General features: G+C 43.6%; 1 protein-coding gene across 1 annotated transcript in view; it reads left to right on the top strand.

The window, feature by feature from the left end:
- PAK5 (p21 (RAC1) activated kinase 5) overlaps window positions 1-27758 on the top strand; it is an 87910-nt gene that overhangs the window by 45836 nt on the left and 14316 nt on the right. Inside the window, exons 3-6 of the mRNA XM_026653227.1 lie at window positions 2074-2871; window positions 15225-15716; window positions 16903-17036; window positions 21779-21905. Coding sequence (XP_026509012.1) covers window positions 2074-2871; window positions 15225-15716; window positions 16903-17036; window positions 21779-21905 — 1551 coding nt within the window. The remainder of the gene's footprint in view (window positions 1-2073; window positions 2872-15224; window positions 15717-16902; window positions 17037-21778; window positions 21906-27758) is intronic.

Raw genomic sequence — 27758 nt, 5'->3', positions numbered from 1 at the left:
AGACTCTTTATCCCCTAGTAATGATGATAGTGGCAATAAGATGCCCATTGGTTTTTGTTCTTCAGCCAGTTTTCAGTCCCTATGCCGGTGATCTAGGCCAGCTTGAATGAATATTTTAAGTTGGGTTTTGTGCGGTATCATACCACACAATTTGAAGTCGTTCAGAGAGCATCACAATGGCTACATTCCTTTTATCTACTAACTAAACTTCCGCAATTCAATGAGCGCCATCAGGTTTCTCCGTATGACTCAGCCTGAGCTGCACAAGGATGTCGGGAGTTGTGCACTTCTGGGAAAGCCTCCTCGGTCTGTGTTGGAATTAAACAGGGATTGGGCTCAGTGCCCAAGACTGTATTTCAAACCCACTCGCTAGCAGCTCCACTTAATCTGAAGCCAGGTCTACACTTAAAGCCAGGGCACAACCTCAATAGCTAGGCTATGCACTGAGGAAGTCAGTGGGGATCAGATGTTGGGAAGGAGACTTTCCCACCAAGGCTCCAGAGCAGCTGTTGCAGTCTGAGTTGCAGTGGCCCCTTCTGTGGGCCACCTTTGTGCAGGGATGATCCACGTAGTCAGGGATCCAGTAGCCCCCTCCCCTCTGTGTCCCTTGTTGATGAAACACCATAAGTCCCCTTGAAGCCGTGCTCTGTGGCACACACAAGGTGGGGATCATAAAGACACAGAATGATAACACAAAAGTGCTGCTACAGGATATCTCCCTAGGCTGGCTAAGTTCTATTTATAAACTAAACAAGTTAAAATAGAGGCCTACCTACTCAGCTGGTGTGAATCCCCAAAGCAAATTTGATGCCATTTAGAGCCACACTGATTGACACCAGCTGGCCCCTGATCAGTCCATCTCATTCTCACAGGAAATGTACACACATCACAATGGTTCTTTCTGACCCTCACAGTAGGAGTTGATGATTAATCAATATTACTATCATTGCTATAATCATATGCTACAATGATAGCTGTAATGAGTCAAAAAATAGTTCAATCACTGATAGGTCAGTGCAGAAATCAGGCATAACTGACTTCATGTGTGCCCTTATGTGCCAATCATGAGGCCCATCATCCTGGGTTGGAATTAGTAGGGAGCAGGTGTTGCGTGGTTGAGTGATGGGAAGCAGTTTGGGGAGAGGGAGCTCATGCATTCTGTCCCAGCGAGAGCTGTGGAGGTCACTCCATCCCCAGGGCTGCAGAAATGGGAGCAGAAGGGAGAGAGGGTGGATGACTATGCAGCATTTAGGATATAGGAAAGGTTACCACAGCCTGGTCAGGCCATTCAGCTCCCACACTGTGGGATGTCCCAGGGCCCTGATTTAGCCCTTCAAAAAATACTTGGTTAATTAAAGATACTATTGTAGCCAGGTGGCCTGCTGAAAGCTGTGAATGTCCCCTCTGTACATCACATAAGAGATAAGTATTTAGGTTTAACACTTTATTTTTATTTCCCCCCTGGTGTCTCTAATGTTAGATGAACTCCAGTGTAATTACTCAGGGTGGTCCTATTACATCCACAGATATTGTTTTGAAAGAAAATAGTGCCCAATAAATTGCACACTACTTTCCATTCTGACTCTTTCCCACCGTGAAATGTATAAGTGAATGCAGACTGTGGAATGATTTTCTTTTAGCTTATCCTTATACCGTACACCAGCTTCAGACTATTAGCCTTGTCTGATGTAGATGAGCGGCAAATAATAATGAATATAATAGTCCCAACATTTTCAAAAGTGACTAGTAATTTGAGGTGCCTCCATTTTTTGAGAGCTGAATATCCTGCTTCTGAAAATTTGACCCTTTTTAAGGTGTCTTAAGTTAGACACCCAAAATTGAAACATCCAGAATCGCTAGTTTCTTTTGGTAATCTCAGCCGATAATGGTGTCTCTGCATGATTCTGCAGTAAAGTACTTATTGGTAAAAATACATTTTTTCCTTCAAATGAGCTACCTGATAGGAGAATAGAACGTAAGCTCTGAATGTATTGCTTGCTAGATCATTTTGGTTTTATCAATCAAATATTAAATAGAAGACTGGATTTAATCAAAGCAATTTTCTGTTCCCAGACTATCGTTAGAGGAAATAAACCTCAAAAGGATACTTCAATCAATGGCCTGCTAGAAGAATTTGACAATATCTCAGTGACACGCTCTAATTCCCTACGGAAGGAAAGTCCTCCCACTCCACACCAAGGAAACTCAAACCATGTACAAAGCCACCAGGAAGAAAATGGTTATATCACATATTCTCAGTATTCCAGCGAGTCGGACACCACGGCAGACTATGTCACTGAAAAATATAGAGACAAGAGTCTTTATGGGGAAGAGTTAGACAGATACTGCCAAGGTAGCTTCACCCCAAAACAGAATGGACACGTGATGAAAACAAAACCCAGAGACGCCTATTATTCAGAAATTAAGCCCCTGAAGTCAGACATCTCAAGGTTCCTTCCAGATTACCATACACACATGGAAACAAAAAGCAAACCCATTGAGTACAGTGGCCTAAAGTTGGAATATCAAAGGATTCTTAGTGGATCGTCTCTAGACTACAGAGAACCTTTTCACTACGCTCCATCTAGAACTTCAGTGCAGAGTGAGTGCTCAAAAGAGAGACTGGAATACAGTGACAGCGACTGGGGAAACGGACCAGACAAGGAAGACTATGACAAAAGACCGAAGTCGTCCTATGTAAACCAGATAAGTCCTCAGCCAGCCATGAGACAGAGATCCAGATCAGGTTCGGGTCTTCAGGAACCAGTCGTGCCATACGGAGCAAGTGCTTTTAAATCAAATCAGCAAGGGCATTCGTATAGTTCATACACCTACCCTCGCTTGTCGGAAACGGCAGGGGGCATTCCAAAGGTAACATTAACATCGGTAGGTGCTGTCGGTACAGGCCATTGCTTTCACAGGTGTGACCAACAGTTTCCAAATGTGGTTGTATAAAGCTGAGCACTTGAATCCGTAGTTAGGCACCTACGTAACAATGGCCTGGTTTCCTGACAGGCTCAGCACCTATAGGTCCCATTGATTTCACTGGGAGCTGCAAGCGCTCAGCAAGTCAATACCTTTGAAAACCAGGCTGCTTTTCCTTAGGTGTCTGAATAGGTGCTTCACTTTAGTCTCCCCCTCTCCCCCCACCACCCAGTTTGTATATTTTGGCCATAATCTTTTATGTTTCCTCTAAAACACTGAGGAAAGAGCTGTACAGTAAAGCATTGTCAAGGGTTACCAATTAAAATGCTACATCTTTTAATTGTTAACCCTTGAAATTCCTGAAGTTATGGTGTCACGCTGTCTGGAGTGGTTCACGACTGTGCCTCCCTCAGGACAGACTGTCAAAAGCAGGGCAGACCCCCGCCCCCCCCGGACAGTCTATTGTTAGATTTCACTGACCCAGTACCAAATATGAACTCCCAGAGTACTACAGTAACCTTAGAATCATAGAATATCAGGGTTGGAAGGGACCTCAGGAGGTCATCTAGTCCAACCCCCCGCTCAAAGCAGGACCAATCCCCAACTAAATCATCCCAGCCAGGGCTTTGTCAAGCCTGATCTTGAAAACCTCTAAGGAAGGAGATTCCACCACCTTGAGTCAGAGACTGTTCCCTTAGACACTCCAGTCTATCTTGCCACCCAAACAAGCTGGACTATGTGATAAATGGTCACGTATACCAAAAAAATCACAAAATATTCAGGTTGCACCCAGTCCCAAAAGACCAGTCACTCACCCAGGTCAATTTGCATCCTGGGTCTCACACCAAAAACAATGCTGGTAGCCAATTCTATAGTAAACTCACTAAAGATTTATTAACTCAGACAAAGGAATGAGAGTTACTGAGATGTTAAAGCAAATATATGTACAGTTGAGTCACAGTCTATAATTTCGAGGGGTAGCAGAGATGTAGTAATCTGCCAGTTTCCCAAAAGTCTTTTAGGGCTAATCAGAGTAACTCTGGGGATCTCCGTTTTCTCATTGGTTATTCTTCCCTGTTAGAATCCACAGTCCAGAGATGAAGAATTTTTCCTTGTGTCCATACTTAGAATTTCTTCTCGCAGAAAACAAGCTGACAGGATGACTGCCCACGGGGGTGGGGGGTGTCTTTCTTTGATGATGGAGCGCATTTAGAGTCTTCAATCTCTGATCATCACACACAATAACCACTGGCCTTTAAATGTGCAAGAATTAGCACATGCCTGTTACAGTTCTTCGTTTGCATTACACAAGGCGTCTTTCTCATTTGATGGGTTATTTAGTTACAGGGATACAGACAGTGTAAATGTTTGCTATTCCATTATAACAGGATACAGCTATGTGAACACCAGACATGTAACATCCCATTAGTTTTCATGAAGTTTAAACACCAAATATACTCTTATACATTTAACATTCACTTTGATCTATACCAGGGGTAGGCAACCTATGGCACGCGTGCCGAAGGCAGCACACGAGTTGATTTTCAGTGGCACTCACACTGCCTGGGTCCTGGCCACCAGTCCGGGGGGGCTCTGCATTTTAATTTAATTTTAAATGAAGCTTCTTAAACATTTTAAAAACCTTATTTACTTTACATACAACAATAGTTTAGTTCTATATTATAGACTTATAGAAAGAGACCTAAAAACGTTAAAATGTATTACTGGCACGCAAAGCCTTAAATTAGAGTGAATAAATGAAGACTCGGCACACCACTTCTGAAAGGTTGCCGACCCCTGATCTATACTAATACACAAGTGAATTGGCCTGGTTTCCAGCTGTGAGTGTGTTAGTTCTCAGCTGACACCTAGGCCTTGGCCAGACCTGACACTTGGCTTACCAGCGTCACATATAGTTCTTTCCTCAGTGTTACACAGGGAAAATGGCCAAAATATACAAACTTGGGGGCCTAAACTGAGCCACTTAAGTCCACATTCAGATGCCTTAGGGTATATCTTCACTACCCGCCGTATCGGCGGGTAGCGATCGATTTATCGGGGATCGATATATCACGTCTCGTTAAGGGTACGTCTTCACTACCCGCCGTATCAGCGGGTAGCGATCAATTTATCGGGGATCGATATATCGCGTCTCATTAAGACGTGATATATCAATCCCCGAACGCGCTCCCCGTCGACTCCGGAACTCCACCGGAGCAAGCGGCGGTAGCGGAGTCGACGGGGGAGCCGCAGCCGTCGATCCCGCGCCGTGTGGACCCCAGGTAAGTCGATCTAAGATACTTCGACTTCAGCTACGTTATTCGTGTAAATAAGTAAGTAAAAAGCAGCCTGGTTTTCAATGGTATTGACTTGCTGAGCACTTCTTCCAAAGGATGAGATCTGTTTTATTGTTGTATAATGTCACATTTTAATGCTCACGACATGTGCTGGGTTGAGAGCCCTGGAAAATTGATTCTATCTACCTCCTGAACAGAAAGCAGCAGTCGAAGCTCTACCACAAATATATTGTGACCGTATGCCGGAGGGATGTGAAAGGCTTGTTCATTCTCCATGCCCACCCACTCTTTAGTTTCTCTGCTGATGTTGCCCCTCAGAGTTCTAATTAGTGCCCGGGCCCATTAGAGGTTAACCAAGGAGGTTTAGCCCCAATTAAATTCAGGCAAGCGTTTTGGGTTTGGGTTTCAGGGACAGAAGAGTTCCCAGGCACTAAGTGTCTTCAGTTGCCCCTTCTATGCTCATTTGTGTTAAGCAAAGTCTAAGCAATGTCATTTATGTCTAAGGGATGTTTGGGTCACCTGTGGCTAACTCAAGCACTATGCTTTTCTTAACCTGTTTGTTATATAATTTTTTTAACATCGGCTTTAATAAAATTTGTAAATTTGCAGGATTGGTCCCTTAAATGGGACTGTAGACAGAGGTATATTTTAAAAGGATCAGTGCACTTTGGCTCTTTGGAAAAAGTGCCTCCCTGCAAGATTCATTGTCAGCTATGCGTTCCTTAGAACACTGAAAACATTCCTACAACCTTGGTGCACTTGATACTCGATGATTCACCATTCTCTGCAGCAGTTACAATTCCCAACTCCATCAGCAACTCCAGGAACTGAACAGCAGTTTTTTTGTCTACGGATGATTGCTAGAGAGTTTCCTCTTCAGAGAGGCATTAGAGAGACAATGGTTTATTAAATGAGTTTACTAAATGAGAATCGGGTCGTGAATCAGATATCTTACCACTGAGATTGCCTTTAAAGTATAATTAAAAGAGAAAAAAGTAAGTATTGAAAAAATCTGCAGACACAAATGCATGGCTTTAAAAATATATTCAGGAAAGATAGTCATTACAGCTAATAAGTCTGAAGGGTAGATTTAGTTCAGTATTACTTGCAGCTGTTTCATCTGATATACCATGTACCTCAGATTCATCCCTGGTGTAACTCAAGTGAATTCAGTGATGTAACACTAGGGATGTATTTGGCCCTATGTATTTAACTCCAACTTTACAATGGGATCCAGGAAGGTGGCTCTTCACACATGCATACTGTCTCATTAATTTATCGCATCGGACTGGTGGTCCAAGTAGAAGGTATCATGTCTCCAACAGTGGACCGTACTACCTGCTTCAGAGAAAGGTAGGGCAAGTTTCTTCCTCACCTCCTTCAGTGAGAGGTTGGTTTGTGCCCTTTGGGTTTGATCCAAAGCCCACTGAAGTCAAACTTGCCCTGAACCAGGAGGGTTTATATCCTGTATACATTTTGTTTCCTAGCTGATGTAGCTGTGGATGCTTATGTAAACATTTAATCCTTTTTTTAAGCATACTAATTTCTTGGCCTTTATGATACCTTGTGGCAATGAGTTCCAAAGATTAATAATGTGTGCTGTACTTTTACCAGCTTTAAATGTGTCACCTTTCAGTTTCACTACATATCCCCTTGTTCTTAAGGCATGAGGCGGTAAACAGGATACCAATCTCTGACACTTTACTAGCTGGGTTCGGTATCTCCTTCTATGTAGAAGGCTGATCAACAAAAATTTTGCTTCTCTGCAATATCCTTGTCCGACTTAAGCATATCCCTTTGTTCCCTGGCTGCCTTAAAGACCCACCTATTTTCTCGCAGGTTCCCTGCTTTTGGAATACACATTTCTTGTTATTTGTTTATATGTCTTTGGCTATTTGCTCTTCAAACCCCTTCCTCACCCTCCTAACTTCCATTTTATATTTTTACTACCAGAGTTTGTTCCTTTCCCTTGGCTTCACTTGGGCTGGATTTCCATTTTTGAAGGATACCTGTTTGGCTTTTACTAATCTCTTGCATCTTACCATTTAAACATAAGAAACATATGAACATAAGACCGGCCATGCCAAACGTCCATCCTGCCCAGTATCCTGTCTTCCGACAGTGGCCAATGCCAGGTGCTTCAGAGGGGATGAACAGAACAGGCAATCATGAAGTGATGATTTAATCTCTGCTGTTTTGTGTTACCTTCTTGCTTCATTTTTTAGTTTCGGGGTACACATACCTCTAGATACTCTATTGTCCTATGATACAGAAGCCTCCATGCAGAGTGTAAGGATTTTAATTTACTCACTTGTAGGGTCTTTTCTGGATTACCCATCTTCACTTTTTTTTTAATTCCCCTCTTAAAGATTAAAGTCACAGTGCTAGTGTATGATACTGCCTCTCCCATGAGGATGTTGAACTTAATTATAGTGTGGTTACAAGTATTTAATGGAAGTTGGGATTCCCTCCGAGACCTCTTTCCACTCGTCTTCCCAAGAACTCAGTTTGACTCCAGAATTCGTCACTCGGGTATCTTTATTTGGCATAGAGCAATGCTATGCTGAGTTGATCAGAGTCAAACGCGGGGGGTGGATGCAGGGTACATCATAGCTCCGAAGTTACAGAAACCCTCTCCTTATATACATTGAAACATCTCATTGCATTTACTCTACATCGCATTATACATTTTAGGATTGGCTTGGTTACTTGGTACAGGATCCCTGTACCGCATGCTCTGTCCACGCACTGTCCATGTTTCGACTTCCTCTTTATTTTATCTCTTCATTCCTGATTTATTTTGTCCCTTGTTATCTAGTTCATAGTAAATAATTCCCTGGGTGTTCGTTCTCTTATCTTAGCTGGCTCAGACATTCCGTCTTTTTAGCCTACTGACCTATGTATTTCCCTTATTTAGCACAAATGTCCTGTTTTCAGCCTAATAATTCATTTACCTCCCTAATCCTCTCTTCCACAAAATAAGGCCTCCCCCCATGTGTTAATCACTCGCGTTAGGCCAGGCCTCAGCTACTGTGGATCAACTATAATTACTTCTTGAATCAACTCCTGGGTGAGATGTAGAACTCTGCTGAGAGTAACCTCTCCTCTTTTGTGCTCTAAAAGTAGCTGTTTCAAGGTGCAATTGTATAAGGTGTCGAGAAATTGCTCCCTAAATCATATCTTGGTGAGACATTTGATCATTTTATATTGCAAGTAGCTGAAGTTGGCTATTATTAGATTTAGTTGCCTCTTTGATCTCCTTCAACAGTCTGAAGATCAGCAGTATAACCCTTCTAACGTGTGTATTCTTATGAGTTGACTTTACAGTAGGATCTGTATGGACACAAATGCCCTCTCCCTGAAGAAATGATATCTCATTAGGTTCAGTGGAATCTTTTAGGTATTCCCATACCTCCATAACCTAATATATCCTTCCTGCATGGTTGATACTCAGGTACTATAGCAGGGGTGGGCAAACTACGGCCCGAGGGCCTCATCCGGCCCTCCAGACGTTTTAATCTGGCCCTCGAGTTCCCGCCAGGAGTGGGGTCAGGGGCTTGCCCCGCTCTGCACAGCTCCTGGAAGCAGCGGCATGTCTCCCCTCCAGCTCCTATGCGTAGGGGCAGCTAGGGGGCTCTGTACGCTGCCATCACCCCAAGCACAGCCCCCGCAGCTCCCATTGGCCGGGAACTGTGAACAATGGGAGCTGCAGGAGCGGCGCCTGCGGACGGGACAGCACGCAGAGCCGCCTGGCCATGCCAACGCGTAGGAGCCAGAGGGGGGACATGCTGCTGCTTCTGGGAGCTGCTTGAGGTAAGCGCCACCCGGAGCCTGCACCCCTGACCCCCTCCCATGCCCCAACCCCCCACCCCAGCCCCGATCTCCCTCCCGCCCTCCAAACCCCTCAATCCCAATCCGGAGCACCCTCCTGCTCTCCCAACCCCTCATCCCCAGCCCCACCCCATAGCCTGCACCCCCAGCCAGAGCCCTCACCCCTTCCCACACGCCAGCCCCCAATTTTGTGAGCATTCATGGCCCACCATACAATTTCCATACTCAGATGTGGCCCTCGGGCCAAAAAGTTTGCCCACCCCTGTACTACAGTATCCCATTAGTCTTTGTCTGTTTTCCAGAAATGCTTATTAGACTAAGGTCTTCTTCTATTGTCAGGTTTTCTAGTTCACCTATAAATTCCTCCTGTTGGTATACAGTCCTTTATTGATTTTGTGTTTGACCATGTGCCTATTTTTAAATTCCTTTATGTGACACCTTGTTATTTTTTTCCGGAATCCACCTGTGTCATCCCATCCTGTCCCTCCTCCACTGTGGTTGTAATTTCTGCCCTATCCATCACTGCCCAACATAGGGTAACTTTGGTATTATTGCCATACCTAACAGAAGTCTTTGTCTAACTTGACCGCTCCTTAACACCTGGCTCGTTTTCCCCAGATCCTGGTTTAAATTATACCTCCTTCCCCACCCCCAATTTCTTGTAGACATTCTGTGCCTGCAGGTTAAGTTAAGGTGGAGCCAATCCTTAAGTATAGGCTCTCCCTTCCTTTTCCCAGTGGCTAATGAATGTAACCCCTTCCTTTTTTATGGCATCTTCTCATTCACATATTGAAACCCTGACATTATCCCTGTCTAACTCACCTTGTGTGTGGCAAAGGAAGCATTTCAGTGATCTCTACTGGAGAAGCCCTAGACATTAGTCTTATTCCTAGTAATCTCAGTTTATTTTACAGGCCTGCTCTCCTGATCTCAGCGGTACTGATATGAAGCATGATCACAAATTCCACCCCTTTACTTGTTAGAAATCTGTGTGGGCATAGGGCTGCCAACTTTTTAATTGCAGAAAACCAAACACCCTTGCGCTGCCCCTTCCCTGAGACCCCACCCTCGCTCACTCATTTTCACCAGGCTGGGGCAGAGGGTTGGGGTGTGGAAAGAGATGAGGGGGCTCTGTTCTGGGGTGTAGGCCCAGATGTAGTAAGCATCCGACCCACCACCTTTGGATCTGGCAGGCAAGTCACCAAGCAATTCTCAGTCACCACATAACTAGCTATCATTATTTCTAGTGATTGAATCTCTCCTCTCACCACAGCCTCATCTCCTGGTGGGACTAGGTTCATGACAAATGATCAGCCAGTTCTACCTCTGTGGAAAGGGGGGTCCCCTTTTAAGATGTTTGTCCTTAGTTTTCACTTTGGTTCCCTCCCATAGGGGACCAAATTCTTCAACTGGGGGGGTTGGGGCAGCCATTTCTACAGTGCTCCTGCTTCTATGAATAATTTAGCAGTACTCCACACAGGTGAAGGGTCTGCCCACCTAGATCATATTCATAGAATATCAGGGTTAGAAGGGACCTCAGGAGGTCATCTAGTCCAACCCCCTGCTCAAAGCAGGATCAATCCCCAGGCAGATTTTTACCCCAGTTCCCTAAATGGTCCCCTTGAGGATTGAACTCACAACCCTAGGTTTAGCAGGCTAATGCTCAAACCACCGAGCTATCCCATGTTACAGGATCAGGGACTTAGTTTTCATCTGAATAAGCAGGTGTTTCTGCCTAATACTGTATTAAATAGCTGTAATTTCTGGTGTTACAAAATATGCATTACTGTCATCAATATGAAAGATAAAATGACTTTAACCATCTTGTGATACCCTTTTTGTTACAACCAAAAGGCCTCAGTGCTGAAATGAGCATGTACACATTTGAGTAATATTGTGAGTCAGTGAACCAACCCACACAGCAGCAGAAGTGTATTCCATTACAGTGCAGTGCTTTGATGGATTTCATGTCAGAACCTAATCTGCCCTGTTGACCTGATCTTTAATGAGGCCTGCGTTGAGGGTTTTTTTATGGTCTTTTAAAGGGGTTCCTTTGGGAGCCTAATTGAATACAATAATATAAATAGAAGCATTAATGAAATAGTATCTATTTGATTTTGCAGTGATGTGAAGAACTGCATTACGACGCGGCTAATAATAAGAAGTTAGCTGATTTAATGGCTTTTCCCTGTATATTTTTGTTACATTTCATTGCATTCCAGAAATGAATGGTTTTGAATTGTACTGTAAGCTGGGTTATCAAATGCTAAAAAATGTATTAGCAAGTACATTATATTTTTCAGAAGTTTTGCTGAACCTATTAATTTTCATTTTCAAATTCCGAAAACACATTGCAGCCTTAAGTTTAAATTTCAAATAATTGACTTATATGTATGTATTGATCTAAATGTGTAAGGTGCCTCCATCACCAGAGTATCTGGGCACCTTATACATTAATTAGATTGGCAACAGCAGAGTCCCCAGTGGTCTTTAGCCCTTTGCAGTTTATAGAAAACCCTGCTTGATGGATCAAATGGATCCATTGCTATAATTATTTGTATCTTTACCTTGTATAAAAATCTTCTCTCAGGAAGTTGCTACTTTAAGTAAGATGCTGTCTGGTGTTTTTGTGCATGCTACATATTATTGGTTGCGACAACTCAAAAGAGTCATGTTAAAGAGTCACAGAGAGGGAGGGATAGCTCAGTGGTTTGAGTATTGACCTGCTAAACCCAGGGTTGTGAGTTCAATCCTTGAGGTGGCCACTTAAGGATCTGGGGAAAAATCAGTACTTGGTCCTGCTAGTAAAGGCAGGGGGCTGGACTCAATGACCTTTCAGGGTCCCTTCCAGTTCTATGGGATGGGATTAAAGAAGACAACTCCAGTTTCACATTCCAAAGAGGAATATTTAAGCGGCCCTTTGAGAGCATGCAAACCCTCCTCCCATTCAAAGCTGCATGTGAGATGAAAAGATGGGCAAGTGTCTTACACAGAACATTGCAAAACACTAATCTAATTTTGCACTTGGCGTTTTTTCCCCCCCACTGAGTAGACTCCTCCTTTACCGTGCAGCAGGCTACGGTGATAAATTGATGCTGCGGCAGATTTTTTTTTTTTCAGTCTTAGCATAAAATGGTCAAATGATGTTCCACTGCAGAATTCAATTTCACAGTTCAGTTGGGTCCTTGATTACGCTGCCAAATTCAGATTAATGTGCACTTAACTAACATGGATCAGGGGACTCCTGGCTGACAGCCAGCAGTAATAGTAGCAACTGAGAGCTGTGTAGAGTTTTATGCCCTGTCCACCCCCCGTGCACCGCCAGTGGAATTGATTGATTAAATGAATTCATAGGTATAATTATTTGTAATTGTGCTACATCATGAGCCCGTGTCTATGCACCCCCCCCCCCCCCCCAGAGATGTTACACACATTGTCATGGGCTATTTTTGCTATGTTGTAAACAGATTCATTTCCAAAAATTGCTTTCGTGTATTTTTGCCCTTACCTTTTGGGTTTGAATAGAGCTATGGATGAGCAAACATCCTGTCTGAGAATGTAAAAAATTCATTTGCTTTACATAGAAGAAGCTTGAAAACACTTTAAGGCAAAGGAACTTTTAAGTGGAAATAGGAAATGTGTCATTAGTTGTTTTTCCATCAAAGGAATAACGCGTACACTTGTGGGGGTTTTTTAAAGCCTCCTATTGAGATAATTTCTTCCCAGATTGTCTCTGGTTTCAAAGGAAAATTAGCGGTTGTATGACACTGCAGTTAAGTAGTTTGTCATTCTGGAAAATCATTTAAGAAATGGTAAATTAAATTAGTCTCCTTGTTGCTTGTTCTGTCTTGCTTGAAGGAAGCCCGCTTTGAGAACGATGAAGACCAAACACCCATTTCAGATAGGTTATAGGCTCACATACTCACTACTCTCCCCCGCACCCCTGGGCAAAATCTTAGTTTGAACTTTCCTGGTTTCTGCTTATTGTTTGTTTAATCTATTCTCGCGTTTGCCCGTTATAATGATGCTCATATTGTTGGGAAGAACAATAGGTGCAATACCAATTTTGGGGAGTTGTAAGAAAGACCCTGAAGAATTATAATGTGTGAATCCTATAAGCAAGGCATTTGAAATGAATGCACCATTGTCATTTGAGCCATATAACCCTACATACCTTATCGGGTGCTGTTGTAGGAAGCTAGGACCAGTGCTCGTGTGCAATGCTCTATCTTCCCTACACAGTTACGGAAGTGTCTGCTCCACAGTCAGTGGGAAAGGGCAGGTAACTAGAAGGGGCAAGAGTTGGGCCATCAATGGAAGAGATTTTAAGTTGGTGGCAGTGTCCAATTTGCCCTGCATATGACTGAGATCTATCCAATCAAAATATGTCTGTCTATGCTACCAGCCCTCATTCCCTTCAATAGTGGCAGTCATTTGGCCACATTATCACATTGCACAGGAGTACAACCAATGCTCGCAGGGCCTTATCACCCAGACCTTTGGAGTGGGAACCACTTTCCAGCTCCCAGTCAGTCCTGGTTTCATTCTAGGAGTGGTCTGTATCTGTATATATGTAAGTAGTTAATAGTCCAGGTACCAGGAGATGGCGGTCAAGAATATGTAGCATAGCTCCTGGGTTTTGCAGGACTTATAAAATTTGTTGTGCACTGCAAATGGCTTCCTCTGTGCATCTCTTTACCTTAGCTCTTAACAGGTTGCAATGCAGGTAAATTGGTGTTAGCATGGCAGTAAGGATGGCAGTGTGGCACAGACATCTGCTGGGTAATGGATGCTGGATGGCAGCTACACACAAGTCTTTCCAGTGCCCCTGATCACAGTAATCACTGCCAATGCACCCATTGTGTTGTGAACAGATATGGTGCCTGTCGGAACTGTTGCACTGTGCACCCTGTATTACCATCTAAAGCGTCTGTCACAGTTCCTGCATGTCCTGTTTGTTCTTTGCACCTCTGCCAACCAGGTGAGGGTCCATTCATTGGCTGCCCTGTGTGATGTCTTTATGGTCCCCTCCATTAACAGTGCGCTATGCAGGATTCAGGAACTAGGGCTTGATTTCCAGCCCTGGTGAGCTCTCCTCAGCACTGGAACTGATTGGGAAACAAAGGTAGCTTTACATTCACTTGCTCCTCCTGTTTTACTCTTGTGAAAGCAAAGGGAGGATCAAGAAGAGGGTGGCTGGAGAGGGGAGGAGCTAACACAGCAAGAGACTTAAGGAGCTCAAGCTGTTTAGCTTATCAAAAAGAAGATTGAGAGGTGACTTGTTTGCAGCATATAGGTACAAGAACCAATGGCTGGAAGTTGAAACCAGACAAATTCAAATTAGCAATAAGGCCCAAATTTTTAACCGCAAGGGCGACTAACCACTGGACCAAACCACCAAGGGAAGTGGTGAGCCACTAGATCAAGACTCGGATGCCTTTCTGGAAGGTATATTCTAATCAAACACAAGTTAGTGAGCTCAATACAGGGGTAACTGGGTGAAATTATTTGGCCTGTGATACACAGGAGATCCGACTAGATGATCTAATGGTCCTAAAAATCTACATTTTTATTGTGATCAGAATGTACCCAAAAAAAGAAGGTACCAAACTGGTGATTTTAAAAAAATCTCTATTCTCAGCAAGAGGGTACCAGAGTGTCACTTTAAAAGAAATAGGTATTTAGGTTGTAGAGGACATTCCCCTCAAAATTATACCATCTGTATGAGACATCATGATACTGGGTATAAACAGATTGCCTGTGCTCCACTAATCCTAAAGACTATAATAAATAAAGCGATAGTTAGGGATTTTTACTTGTCACCTCGGCAGTCTGTGGACCATCAGCGATCCTTGGAGTTCCTCCTGGTGGTCCAGAGGGTGAAACATGCTGAGAACCAAGCAAGGGGCGAGGAATAGCAGTGTCAAGTGGGTCTGTGATTAGAGATTTCTTTTACTAAATGTCCACAAAAAGAGAAAGTTAGAAAACCAAGTAGGAACCTCAGAAATGAGAAATCACAGTGGAGGTGGCCACGCCATGGTACTGAGGAATTGAGGTCTGACTTCACTGATAACGTAAGGTTTAGAATGCTCATAATACCTGCAGTTATTTTCAGCCATTGATCAATGCTGAATACAACATATTAACTTTGCCTTGTTTTAATTTTTGCAGGTGGATTACGATCGAGCGCAGATGGTAGTTAGCCCACCACTATCTGGATCAGATACCTACCCTAGAGGCCCAACAAAGCTACCTCAAAGTCAAAGCAAAGTTAGCTGTTCCGGTAGTAGCTTCCAGTATCCTTCAGTCTATCACAAAGCCTCTCATTATCACCAGCCAGCCCTCCAGTCAAGCTCTCCTTATATTTCCACGGCTTCTTACCCAAGCTCCCCAAGTATCACGTCAAGTGCTTATCCCCCACCTAGCTGGGGTTCATCCTCCGATCAGCAGCCCTCCAGGGTGTCACACGAACAGTTCAGAGCTGCCCTCCAGCTCGTTGTCAGTCCCGGCGACCCCAGAGAATACTTGGACAACTTTATCAAAATAGGAGAAGGCTCCACGGGGATCGTTTGCATTGCCACTGAGAAGCACACCGGAAAGCAAGTCGCCGTGAAGAAAATGGATCTCAGGAAACAGCAGAGAAGAGAATTACTCTTCAATGAGGTAAGCCGTTTTGGATGAGGGGACAGTTTTGCAGGTTACCAATCACAGAGAGGAACAAAGCGGAAACCCCCTCAGTGCCCAACAGATAAGGCTTTGGCCTCCGAAGATAGGGATGGTGAGTTCAATTGTAACTTCCTGAGTCGCAGTCTCCCTTGGGGTGGCCCCTTACTATGGGCAGGTCACAAACTTACCATTAAGCAAAATATTTGTCACTTTTGTAAACAAATGTGTTTTATTTCATTTTATTTTCTATTCTGCCTTTCCTTTAAATATCTCACTATGGGCTTAGTCATAGCTTTGTCGGGAGCCCAGCATTGTTGCCCTGAACCTGGAGATGCTCTGAGTCAGTCGCCTGGTTCCCCGCTGCGCTGGGAAGGGAGGTCGGGGCTGTAATCTGTCCCAGCATATGTTCCTTGGCACCCCAATGCAGCCAAGGCTTTGCCCATTCCCTGCCTTCTTGTGCCCACACCTGCTCAGCAGCAAGAATAGAGCGGCTCTGCCCTGTTACCTGGGGTGTGAGTAGCCGTGCAGGGGCAAAAGGGAACGAACGCCTTATGGCCCCTACTGCTGCTTTAGCCGGGTCACAAGTGAGCTGTATATTATTAGGGTGTTTTGGTTTTTAATTCTCTGCACGTTGACCTTGGTGGCACCACAAAGAAGGCTTTGCTTAACTGATTTGATACAATCTCTGTTGTACTAAAAGGAGAAGCAACAGGCAAAAAAAGAAAAAAAAAAGAAAGAACCATTCCTGTTTTTATATTCAAAAGAAAGCTATTTTCCACTAAATGTGATTTAGAAATGATATTTCCTCCATCTTTCAGAAATGATTTACAGGGAAAGTTCTGGACATGTAAATATATTTGTGAGAAAAACATGGTGTAATTAGGCATAAGGATTTAGCAAGGGTGTTACATCATAACATTTCTTGAATCATAGAACATGAGCGTTGGAAGGGACCTCAGGAGGTCATCTAGTCCAAACCGCTGCTCAAAGCAGGACCAATCCCTAGGCAGATTTTTGCCCCAGATCCCTAAATGGCCCCCTCAAGGATTGAACTCACAACCCTGGGGTTAGCAGGCCAATGCTCAAACCACTAAGCTAATTCTCCCCTGTGCAGAAGTAAAAGAAAAATGGTCCTGAATCAAAACGTTTCCAGTAACTCATGCAGTGTTTGTCTTTTGCTTAGGTTGTAATAATGAGGGATTACCATCATGAAAATGTGGTTGACATGTACAACAGTTATCTCGTGAGCGATGAGCTCTGGGTTGTTATGGAGTTTCTGGAAGGTGGTGCTTTGACAGACATAGTGACGCATACAAGGTATGTTTGGTTAGCATCATCTGTACACTGTTTTAGTGTTGAAGGCACCTCTTCTTTCAAAGGTGCGGCAAATCCTGGGCTTCTACTAGGGCAAGAAGGAATATCTGGCTTTGTGCTGCCCATGCTTACTGCCACTGTCAGTTTATAGAAAGGGGGAAATGTTAGCAAAGGTGGGACTAAGTGCAATCCGTGCCTGCTTTGTCCCAGCTTACGCTCTCGGTGACTCAGTGGAAACTGATGAGTGATTTAAACATGGTTTGGTATTATCAGCCTCTGTCTAAAAGCAGACAGGTCTGCAATGTAATAAATTCATACTCCTGACAAAATGCAAAAACGATGAGAACTTTACTATGCATTTAATCTAAAAAAAAAAAACCTGTCTCTGTCAAAGGAGTCTAGAAGCCAGTTAAAATATCTGAAAATGCCCAGCTGTGCTCAATATACAACAGGTCCATTTTTCTACTGATCGTCTCTCTTTAAGGGTGAATAGAAAGTCCTTTTTTATGTGCTAAAACCTCAGGTTTGGGGTTCTGTGTTTCTCATACAATAACTGTGTAGTTTAACACCTAAAACAGTGCCGGGAACACCATTCCTTACACGGCCGTAGTAGGAATGAGGGGTGGGGTCTCACCAACCATTCCAAGGGAAATATGGAAATCTTAACTTGGGCCTTAGCAGAAAGGTGATGGAGAGAATGATTTGCAACACTTATTAATATATATGTACATATTATGTTAGAGTGAAATCCAGCTCAGTCCCCTTCTCTCTTGTTTTTGCTTTCCCCCCCTCCTCCCCCATCCTGTTTTTTCTTGTCCCCATCCAATCCAGAACTTTAGGGCTAAATTGCCACTTTTATGACGAAAGCCTGGCTCCACTGAAGTCCATGACAAAATTCCCCTGGACTTCAGCGGGGCCAGAATGTCACCTCAGAGCCAGAGCTGTATTAGGGAGGGGAGCTGGTGTCAGTGTACCACCTGAATGATGTTGACAGGAGCCATTATGCCTGCATGGCATATGAGTAAGAAAAATGCCTTCAGAGGTGCTGGACAACAGCATACTATTGGCAGCGACTGTTACATTGTTGTAAACGTTTACAATGAGGTCCTCCCAGGGCTGGCCTTCCTCCCCTGGCCTCCCCGTAGCCTGCACCGCCATGTTCCCCCAAAATTGCTCTACGTTTCCATCGACAGAAGATCTCCTTTCCCCCTTCACTTTGCATTGTAGAGTGCAGGCTGTTGTTTGATGGCCACCTCCGTCATGAGAACCCTGAGAGGAAAAGGACTTCCTGAGCCCTCTGACCCACAATGCACCTGTGTTGGCACGGCCATATTTTGACCCTTCAGCCGTAGGCTATAACTCTGCTCATTCAACTATTGTGGAGAAAGGGACATAGGATCAGAGCAGTGTTTCATCCAGCCCAATATCCTGTCTCTAGCACCATTCTTTACTAGCTATAGCTGAGCAAGATGCAGTAAACCCTGCTATAGGCAATTACGGGTTAAGAGAAAACTAAACAAATGGCAACATAGGTTCTTACTGTTGGGAATTCTTTCTCTGGCCACAACAGCAACTTAGGGCCTTGCCCAAACACAAAAGTTGTACTCCGTTAACTACACTGGTATAGCTAAAGTGGTACAATACCCCCTAGTGTATAAAGGTGCTGGTACAGTTATTCCCATCCAGAAAGGGAAATAAGATAGACTGGTGTAAGACCCTTCATGCCAGTATAACTGCACCAACATTAGGGGTTGTACTGGTATGCTTATTTCAGTAAAAAAATCACACCCCCTAATCAACATAATTAAACAGCTACCAATGTTTACATGGAGCTCCTGACTTTATGCCTGTCTTCCAACTTGCCTTCTGAAGGGACAGATTTGATTTTGTGTAACATATTCCCTCAGTTTGCCGCCCACCCTTTTTCCAGCACTCAGAAAGAAGGTAGGCAGGAGAAAAGTGTTTTACATTTAACCAGTAAAATGGCTTTCTCCTTGAATCGAGACCACACAACTAGCGCATCTATGTGGAAGAAATTTAGCTATGAGCAAAGAAGAGGACTCCCAGTTTAGCAACGAATATCAATTCAGTCACAAAAATTATCTAACAATTTAGTGACATGTTCAGGTCACGGCTAAATAGGAATTGTAAAATAGATACTTCTTTTTTAAGTGCTGCCTCAATTGACACGGCCATTGTAAGTCATTTGTTAACAACGCTGCCCCAAAACTTCAAAACCACTCTGCCAAATTCCTTTGACAGGAATGTAATGGCAAACAGATGTTTACAGAAAACTGCTACTTAAGAGCTGTCATCGTTTTTTTGCAACCACAAGAGTCATTCCTTAAGCTTTTTTACTTTTTCTGACCTTCCCTCAACAATTTTGCTGAAATGCTGTAACATTTACATAGCAGCGTGAAAGCAGAAGTCTCCTTGGTGGGGTTTTTTTATATTAATGTAATAGAGGGAGCTTTGGCCAGCAAGACAGGAATCATGCTCTTTATTGGTTCATCTAGAACAGAAGGCGAGTGGTGAGTCACAACTGAAATATGGATTGTTTCTACATCTCTCATTGAATGACCGCTACGAGATGTTCTGTGGATGAAGGCTGCTGTGACAGAGCACACAACAGAATGGCTTACAGTTCATTAACTCCCTTCAATTTCGTTGTTATAAAGATGGTATAGCAATGTGACAGGCTTCTTTTTCCATGAATATTTTTTTGTAAATGATGACTGGATAAGTATATCTTATCATATAATTTATGAGGTGCTTCTTGAAATATCATTTTAAATATTTATTTGTAATGTACATAAGACCAAAGGAAATAACCCTAAATGATTGCACACAGGATGTGAATCCACAGATTTGCTCTGAAATCCAAGAATCATTTCCCTTGTTCATTCTCTTTCATGATTCCATCCCAATTGTGATTTGTCCTTCTTGGCAACTGGTGGACTTACTGTATATCAAAGAACTTCAGTTTCTTCAGAATGGGGAATTGACTAACTAAATACATTACATTGTGCTATACATTATATGTATTTAATGCCGCACACCTACTTCGTTTTCAAAATTTTTCCTTGTGCTTAAACTTCCAAAAAGTATAGCGGCTCCATTTTTTAAAGAAACAAAAGTGCAGTGCTGCCCTGGTAAGTGACTATCAAAGTGGCATCAAAGCATTCCCTGTGTGTTATCTGTCAGTGATTTCCAGATAAAATTTACCTTATTTACAAGTAAGAAGGTTCCCAGCCCTGCTAACTCAACACCTGACTATTTCCTTCTCACGCATTATCACCAGTAACAAACGACCCGTTGGTCAAATTAGGCCCTCAGTTACACCTGTGCAGCCCCATTATCTTCATACCCTCCAGCATGCTCTCCGTGATACCTCTGTAGCCTCACTGGCAAAAATGGATTTGCACAGATGTAACTGATTGGAACTGAGTAAAAAATGTAGTAAAAGTTGAGAGTGTCCAGAAAAGAAGACAAGCCAGTTGACTTTCTTCTCTGTGTTGACTCTGCAAGACTAAGAGTTGCAAAAAGAGATAAAATTTTACTTCTGCTATTGAAGTCCAGAGAGATGACTTGGACACTGTGCAGGGAGCAGTCTGTTCAGCAGGGAGGTGTCATTTTTGCACCGTTCCTTTTCGGAACAGAAGCACACTTTAAAGGCAGAATGAAGGCTCTGCTTCTCAAGATTATTTCCACGTCTCAGTATTTTATTTGTTGCAAGACGGGTTCCTGATCATTAGGGACTGGTGGTGCTTAGCCCCACCAATATTATCCCACTCTCAGTCAGACTCTCTGTAATGTAGTTACTGTTCTTCAGAGTGAAATACCACCTGCGGTCTCAAGTCGTACTGGAGCTTCTTTAGGCAGTTGTGGCTGCAGTACTGCCTACTGCCACTGGGGCCATCTGGGAGGGCTGAAACTCCTCCAGCTTTCAGAGGTCCTAGCAGCTCCAGGACATCTGGGGCAGAGTTAAGGTTGTTGTGCGTGATCTGTAGTGCATAGTAGTTGAGTTGGTAAGGTGCAGGCCTGTGGTTGGAGGAGCAGTGGGTATGTACTGTTAGGTAGCTTAGCTTTTCATCTCTGTTCTGTTGTGATTTTTGTGTCATGTAGAGCAACCTGAACTGTTTCACAACAAAGTTATTAGTCTATTAACATGAAAACAAAGTTTCTGATCCAGTGGCAGTTAACTACATGGAGTCCTGTGCAGCTGGAGACCAACACAGAGTGACCAATGGCTCTTGAGGGACAGGGTATGAGATTGTTCTTCAGGCCTCATAATCCCTCCTTCTCTCCGAGAGTGACATCATCATTTAGGAGCTGACCCAGAGAAAAAAAACTTCCAACTCAGGCCACCATGTCACATTGGCTGGAGCTCAGTGGAAAGAGTTCAGTGTCATTCCCCTACTATAATTCCGGTGAGCCTAGTTTCTAGATATGGCTGTCTAGCTGGACACAGTCTGTAACTTTGACCTTGGCAAGGACAGAAAGTGGTGAACAGTCCTGAGAGGGAAGGACGTCTTAGAATGAGAAGCAGATGGGGCGGCAAATTTGGGCTCGATCGTTTCCTTTGAGAGACTTGCCTGCTGTCTACCACTGCTGAATATTGACTTGAATGGGGCTGTGCCAGCTTACATCAGCAAAGGTTCTGGCCCGTTGTCCTTATCTGTTTCTTCCGTAGTTTATTCTTCCTCTTTTTTACACGTCTTCACGCCTTGCCTTCTTGCCTTTAGAATGAACGAAGAGCAGATAGCTACAGTTTGTCTGTCTGTACTGAGAGCGCTGTCCTACCTGCACAATCAAGGGGTTATTCACCGCGATATAAAAAGTGACTCTATACTTCTCACGAGCGATGGAAGGGTGAGCGTTTAACATTTTCACTCCTACTGTATCTTTAACTGTGACAAGCCGAACGTTCAATGTAACTATCCTATAACCAATTTAATGAAAATCCTATGGAGTGTTGCAGACATCAGCTGTTGAAAGCATGATATACTAATCTTGGCTCCACCTGCTATAGAAGGTCCGTGCCTCACAGCTCTTCCCACAAAGGAATGCAGGAATTGCCAGACCATATCTGAACAATAGTCCTTCTAGTCCAGGGTCCTGTCTTCAACAGTAGCCAATTCACCTCTACCCCGATATAACGCGACCCGATATAACACGAATTTGGATATAACGTGGTAAAGCAGCGCTCCGGGCGGGCGGGGCTGCGCACTCCGGCGGATCAAAGCAAGTTCGATATAACGTGGTTTCACCTATAAGACGGTAAGATTTTTTGGCTCCCGAGGACAGCGTTATATCGGGGTAGAGGTGTACCAGACTGAGACAATGTAAGTCATTGCAGCCTATAAAGGGTTAATAGATTTCTTCCCATCATGTGGCTTCTCAGGGGTGGAATACATAAGGCAGAGGAAGCTGGATGAAAGGCCTCACTTGAGAAGGAGGTATCCTCTTTCTCCTGGCTGGCTGAGGCAGGAAAAACCACGGAGGATTGTTACCAGCATTTTCAGTTGACTTGTTTTGTTTGTGACCATTATTTATGAACAATAAACAAAGCCAAGAGGAAAGGGCCATAAAAAGGACTTGGGCATAGAATCTGATTCCCTTCCCTGGCTGGTGAAACAACTCACTAGCTTACACAGATGTTTTAGAGGAAGATCTAAAATCTCCATTGTATAGCACTGAGCTGTGACAGAGTGCTATTGTGCACTAGTAGCCTACTGATGCACATGCTGGAGTAGCATGTTGCTGTTAGCGTGTGGATCATTCATTTTACATTTCACTTTTATTTTTTATAAAACCTTCTTAAAAAGCAGTTGCATGGAGCATTATAGAGGTATCCTTCCACTACAAAAAGTAGTTCCTAGTAAAAGGTGTAGGTGAAATTATATGTTTATTTGCAATATATGATTCAGTCACTTGATGTCTGTGTGCAATGTAGAGAGTTCCAGGCAGAGTAAACATGGTAAACATGGGAGACAAAGCTGGAACTCAAACTCTGTGGAAGCCAGATTGAATGTGTCAGTAGTTAGTACTCTAGTTCTTTTCTTTAATAAACACCTCCCAAATAAGACGGTCTGGAACTTGATACACAGTTGTAACAGAAAAGTATAGCCAAATACAAACTGTGTACAGAACTGTTTCAGAAACCTGGTTAGTGGAGCTGAACGCAGTTCATTCTTAGCTGCACTTGCAGTTAACCCACTGGTTCAGCTGTACCTGTGACTGATACCCACTGTCAACAACAGGTAACTTTGCTAGTCTAGACGAGGCCTGTGGCAGGGATCATTGGGCCCAGAGAAGGATTTAATGCTGTTCTGTGAAGCAGTAACCAAACCCTGTTTTTCAGCTGTACTAAGGTCAATTTGGAGGTGTCAAGGTGCCACACAGAATGGCTGCTGTCTGCCCCTTCCCTTACCTAACTGGCTACCCCCTTCCTACTCTTTTCCGAGCAGCCGGACTGACATGCCATTTGGCGGAAGGGGTAGCTGTGGGAGTCGGACATTCCTCGCAACCCCTTCTCCCCCTCACATGGCTCCTCCACATCACTGTGACGCAATGTCTGTGGCTTTCGTTTATTAACCATGCCTCCGGGAGGGAACTATTCAGTCCACATATAAAATATTAAGGATTCTTCAGGATAAAATGTAAGCTATTGATATTGTACTGGGCTACTGGCACAGAGCTTATCCTGTGATACAAATTCCAGGCAGAGCAATATATCCGACTTACTCTTTGTATTACAGGAGTGCTTAGGGGCCCCATGCAGCATAATGCATCCACATGGTGCTAGGTGCTGGATGTGCACATAATAAGAGAGTCCCTGCCCTGCAGACCATACAGTCTAAATAGACAAGACAAACAGACGGTGGGGCAAAGGGAGAATGATCATTTTACAGATGCCCAAGATGGTACAGGAAGCCTGTGGCAGAGCAGGGACTTGAACCTAAGTCTTTGGACTCCAAAGGTGAATTCCTGGCCCCATTGAAAGCCATAGCAGAACTCCATTGACTTCAGTGGAGCCAGGATTTCACCCTTAGGGCTTGTCTACACTACCCGCCGGATCAGTGGGCAGCGATCGATCCAGCGGGAGTCGATTTATTGCCTCTAGTATAGACGCGACAAATCGTCTGCTGAGCGCTCTCCCGTCGACTCTGGTACTCCACCAGAACGAGAAGCTCAAGCGGAGTCGACGGGAGAGCGTCAGCTGTCAACTTACTGCAGTGAAGACACCGTGGTAAGGAGATCTACGTACGTCGACTTCAGTGACACTATTCACGTAGCTGAAGTTGCGTATCTCAGGGTACGTCTATACTTACCTCCGGGTTCGGCGGTAAGCAATCGTTCCCAGAAGTGCTCACTGTCGACGCCGGTACTCCTGCTCCGCGAGAGGAGTACGCGGAGTCGACGGGGGAGCCTGCCTGCCGCGTGTGGACCCACGGTAAGTACCTTGTAGTTCGAACTAAGGTACTTCAACTTCAGCTACGTTATTCACGTAGCTGAAGTTGCGTATCTTAGTTCGAACTGGGGGGTTAGTGGGGACCAGCCCTTAGATCGAGCCCGCACGGTAGTGTAGACAAGTCCTCAGTCTGGCACTTTAATCACAAGAGCTTTCTTCCTGATTTGGTTCCTTTTATTGTCTTCACCTACCAAGAGGTATATTCTTCCCTTTGTAGGCACAGGTCACTCCCATCAGAATTAAATGTGACTGCATCGGGGAAGAAAATTCCATACATGTGAAAGTTGTTCAGTCTCGTCTATAATAGTGTTGCTGAAATACCATCTGATCTGCTTCCAGGACCTGCACACAATGCCTCATTATGCTCATTACTCTAGTACTTATTATCTGCAATGCAGATTTCTTCATGGCTATGTTGTGCCATTATCTTTTTTTAGAAAATCGTCTTTTTTTTCTGTACTCGGATGAGCAATAGATATGCAAAAACTGTTCCACGCCTACAAAAGAGCTTCCAAACTATGCACTATTTCATCTCGTCTCCATGCTGTAAACTGAAAAATATGTTTGGCTTGGACAACTTGGATATTATTTGCTTTGTTTTGTAAATCCCTACCATTTATTTCTGCATTCTGGTTTTATAAAGAAACAACTGCCCTCAAGAAAAAATAGCATCTCCATTGAGGCCAAAAGAAAACAAACCAGCACTGATAATAAAATGCTGGTCTACACAAAGCATCAATGTATTGAGCTTCCTCTTTAACTCTTCGTATAGCTGTTCAGGTTCATTCCTTAACCACAAACTGCAGACCGACATGGTAGGCGAGTGGCAGACACCCCCAAGTCGGTCGACTTAATGTACCCTCTCTACACACGTACACATATCGTACGTCATTTGAAAGTGTATTATGTCTACTTTCAGAGGAGGTATGATGTGGAGCCGTCATGTGGTGCCATTATCATAGAAATGGGGATAAACAGTGATACCATCAACACGTTAAAATGACCACTTTGAAAGATTTGCATTCAGTTTTATGACTCTTAAGTATTATCTCAAGACATAAAAATGGAGGTTGTTGTGAGCCCAAAGCATCACAACAACAATCTAAAACAAAATCTAATATTAAATTCATACAGATAACATTGAAATGAAATAGCACTGGTGACATTTCTAGTCCACATCATTATCATCATCATGTTCATCATTATGATCACTGTCGAGAGTGCGTGGGTTACCAGTCTTCATTGCCTTGGCATGTACACAGTTGAATGCAGGGAAATTGTTCTGACTACAGACGCATTTGATTGTGCAGCAATCCCTATTGATCCAGGCACAAATAAGGTTTTGTGGAAACCCAGTTGCCATTGGGCCCTTGAAGACTACAGGAAGTTGTTCATCATCCACATTTTTCCATCCATGTTGCTATGGTGATCCAATATCTGGTTTCCTTATGTGCGAAGATATCCTGATTTTTGTTTGCCAAGATACTCTTTTGACCTGCTCTTCAACACTGTCCTGACATGGTGAGAGTTTGGCTGGTGGCTTGTCCTTCTTGATGGCTAGATTGAGGCAAAAGCAATTCAGGTCTCTGTGATCTCCTTTTCTTTCTCATTGTGGTCATACGGCATTGCTACCAACTTTCTTGCTGGAGAAATTGCGGCTTGTCTGTCACTCTGTGCCAGTTTGGCCAGATCTCTGAAGTGGTAAGCTCCCTTTGTTTTGACAACATTAAGCCGAGTTTTTCCCAATGCCAAATAGGGTTGACACAGAGTCACATCCTGTTAATGTGCATATAGCAGGAAGTATGTTGCAGACGTCAGGAGTGAGTGCATCACAAATTGCATGCACAGGCATGAATCATCGCTTGACAACTGTACTGGTAATGGTGTCTGTGTCAATCCACATGTTATCTATATGTTCCATATTTGGAAAGTCGTGAACAGCCAGGATCAAAACATCTGTATCAGGTGACCAAACTACTATCGTTCTTTGACACCAAGAGATCCAAAAAGCCATACTGGCACATAGAGCACATATAAGTGACTTCTTTCCCATGCTTTAGTGATATTTCTTATGATGCTGGACTGTCTGCAGACTGTTCTTGAAATACCACTCTAGCCACTGAATGAAAGAATTCTTTTCCATCAGTGGCCTCTTGCACTGATGTCTGTACTATTATCTTCTTCATGGATGAGCTTTCCACCAGCATGAAGTTGTACACAGCCATTTGGAATGTACACACCTCCCTGGGGTCTTTCGACTTCCGTTTTTGCAGCACTAGCGATGAGCTACCTCTGCTCATCGTAACCGATGCAGAATCTATGAAGCTGTAGAGTATGTCAATTAAACTCATAGTGTAGCTGTGCAGGAAGGCTTTTGTGCAGTGGTGTGATAATTTTGGAATTGTTATATGCTATGCACTCTGCAGCTGAGAGGCAACCTCTTTGAATGTCTTCTGAAGGATGATACTCATTGATGGCTGAATAATATGCCTCCTTATCTATCAAGCAAAGGACAAACTACTGCACCAATAGAGGCACCAAAGTAGCTGACATCTGTAAACTACAGTCACGTGGCTTTAGATAACATTCAGAGGCTTTCATTTTGGCTATTTCAGATCAAAGGATTGAAGCAGCATTAAGCTGTTCATCAGGCTCACTCTCCAGATGAATATACTCAAAATGTTTGGATGACTTAAATTCCTGCTTCAGATTACTAGCAGCTTGGATAGCATCCGCTAATGTTATCGTGCTGTGTAGAACATGGTAGACTAGCCTTGCAGAACCACGGTGCTTTTTCTAATCTTGCCTATAATTCACTACTGGAATAGCTCTCAGTTTCTACATCTGAGGGAAGCAGGGCTTTATATCTTTGTAGCAGCGTGGATAGGGGAAGAGTCTTCTTTTTGTACATAAAATCATGGACGAGAGAGAAGATCAGCTGATAAAATGCAATGTCATATGGTGACTGTATTGTTGCAGTGTAACTAGAGGGGTTTGCTTTACATTTTGTTTTAGTCAAGTAGGAAGAAAGGCATGTTGAGTGGTAAACGGCATCCTTAGAAATCAAATCTTCCACAGCTATTCTGCGCAATGTGTCGTCATCTCCTCTTTGAAGTGCTGCCTCCCTTCGATTGGTTGCTGTCACAAGTGTTTTTATTTTATGAAGTTTCTTGTATTTCTTGTGTGTGTGTTCTCAATCGAACACTGGACCAGGATCAATCACTGAAGGACGTGCTTGCTCTGGTGGCTAT

The sequence above is a fragment of the Terrapene carolina genome, unplaced genomic scaffold (genome assembly GCF_002925995.2).
Source record: "Terrapene carolina triunguis isolate 2854851 unplaced genomic scaffold, T_m_triunguis-2.0 Scaffold132, whole genome shotgun sequence".
NCBI classification, from domain to species: domain Eukaryota; kingdom Metazoa; phylum Chordata; order Testudines; family Emydidae; genus Terrapene; species Terrapene triunguis.
The sequence above is the reverse complement of the archived record's forward strand: the minus strand, read 5'-3'. Positions and strand labels throughout refer to the sequence as shown.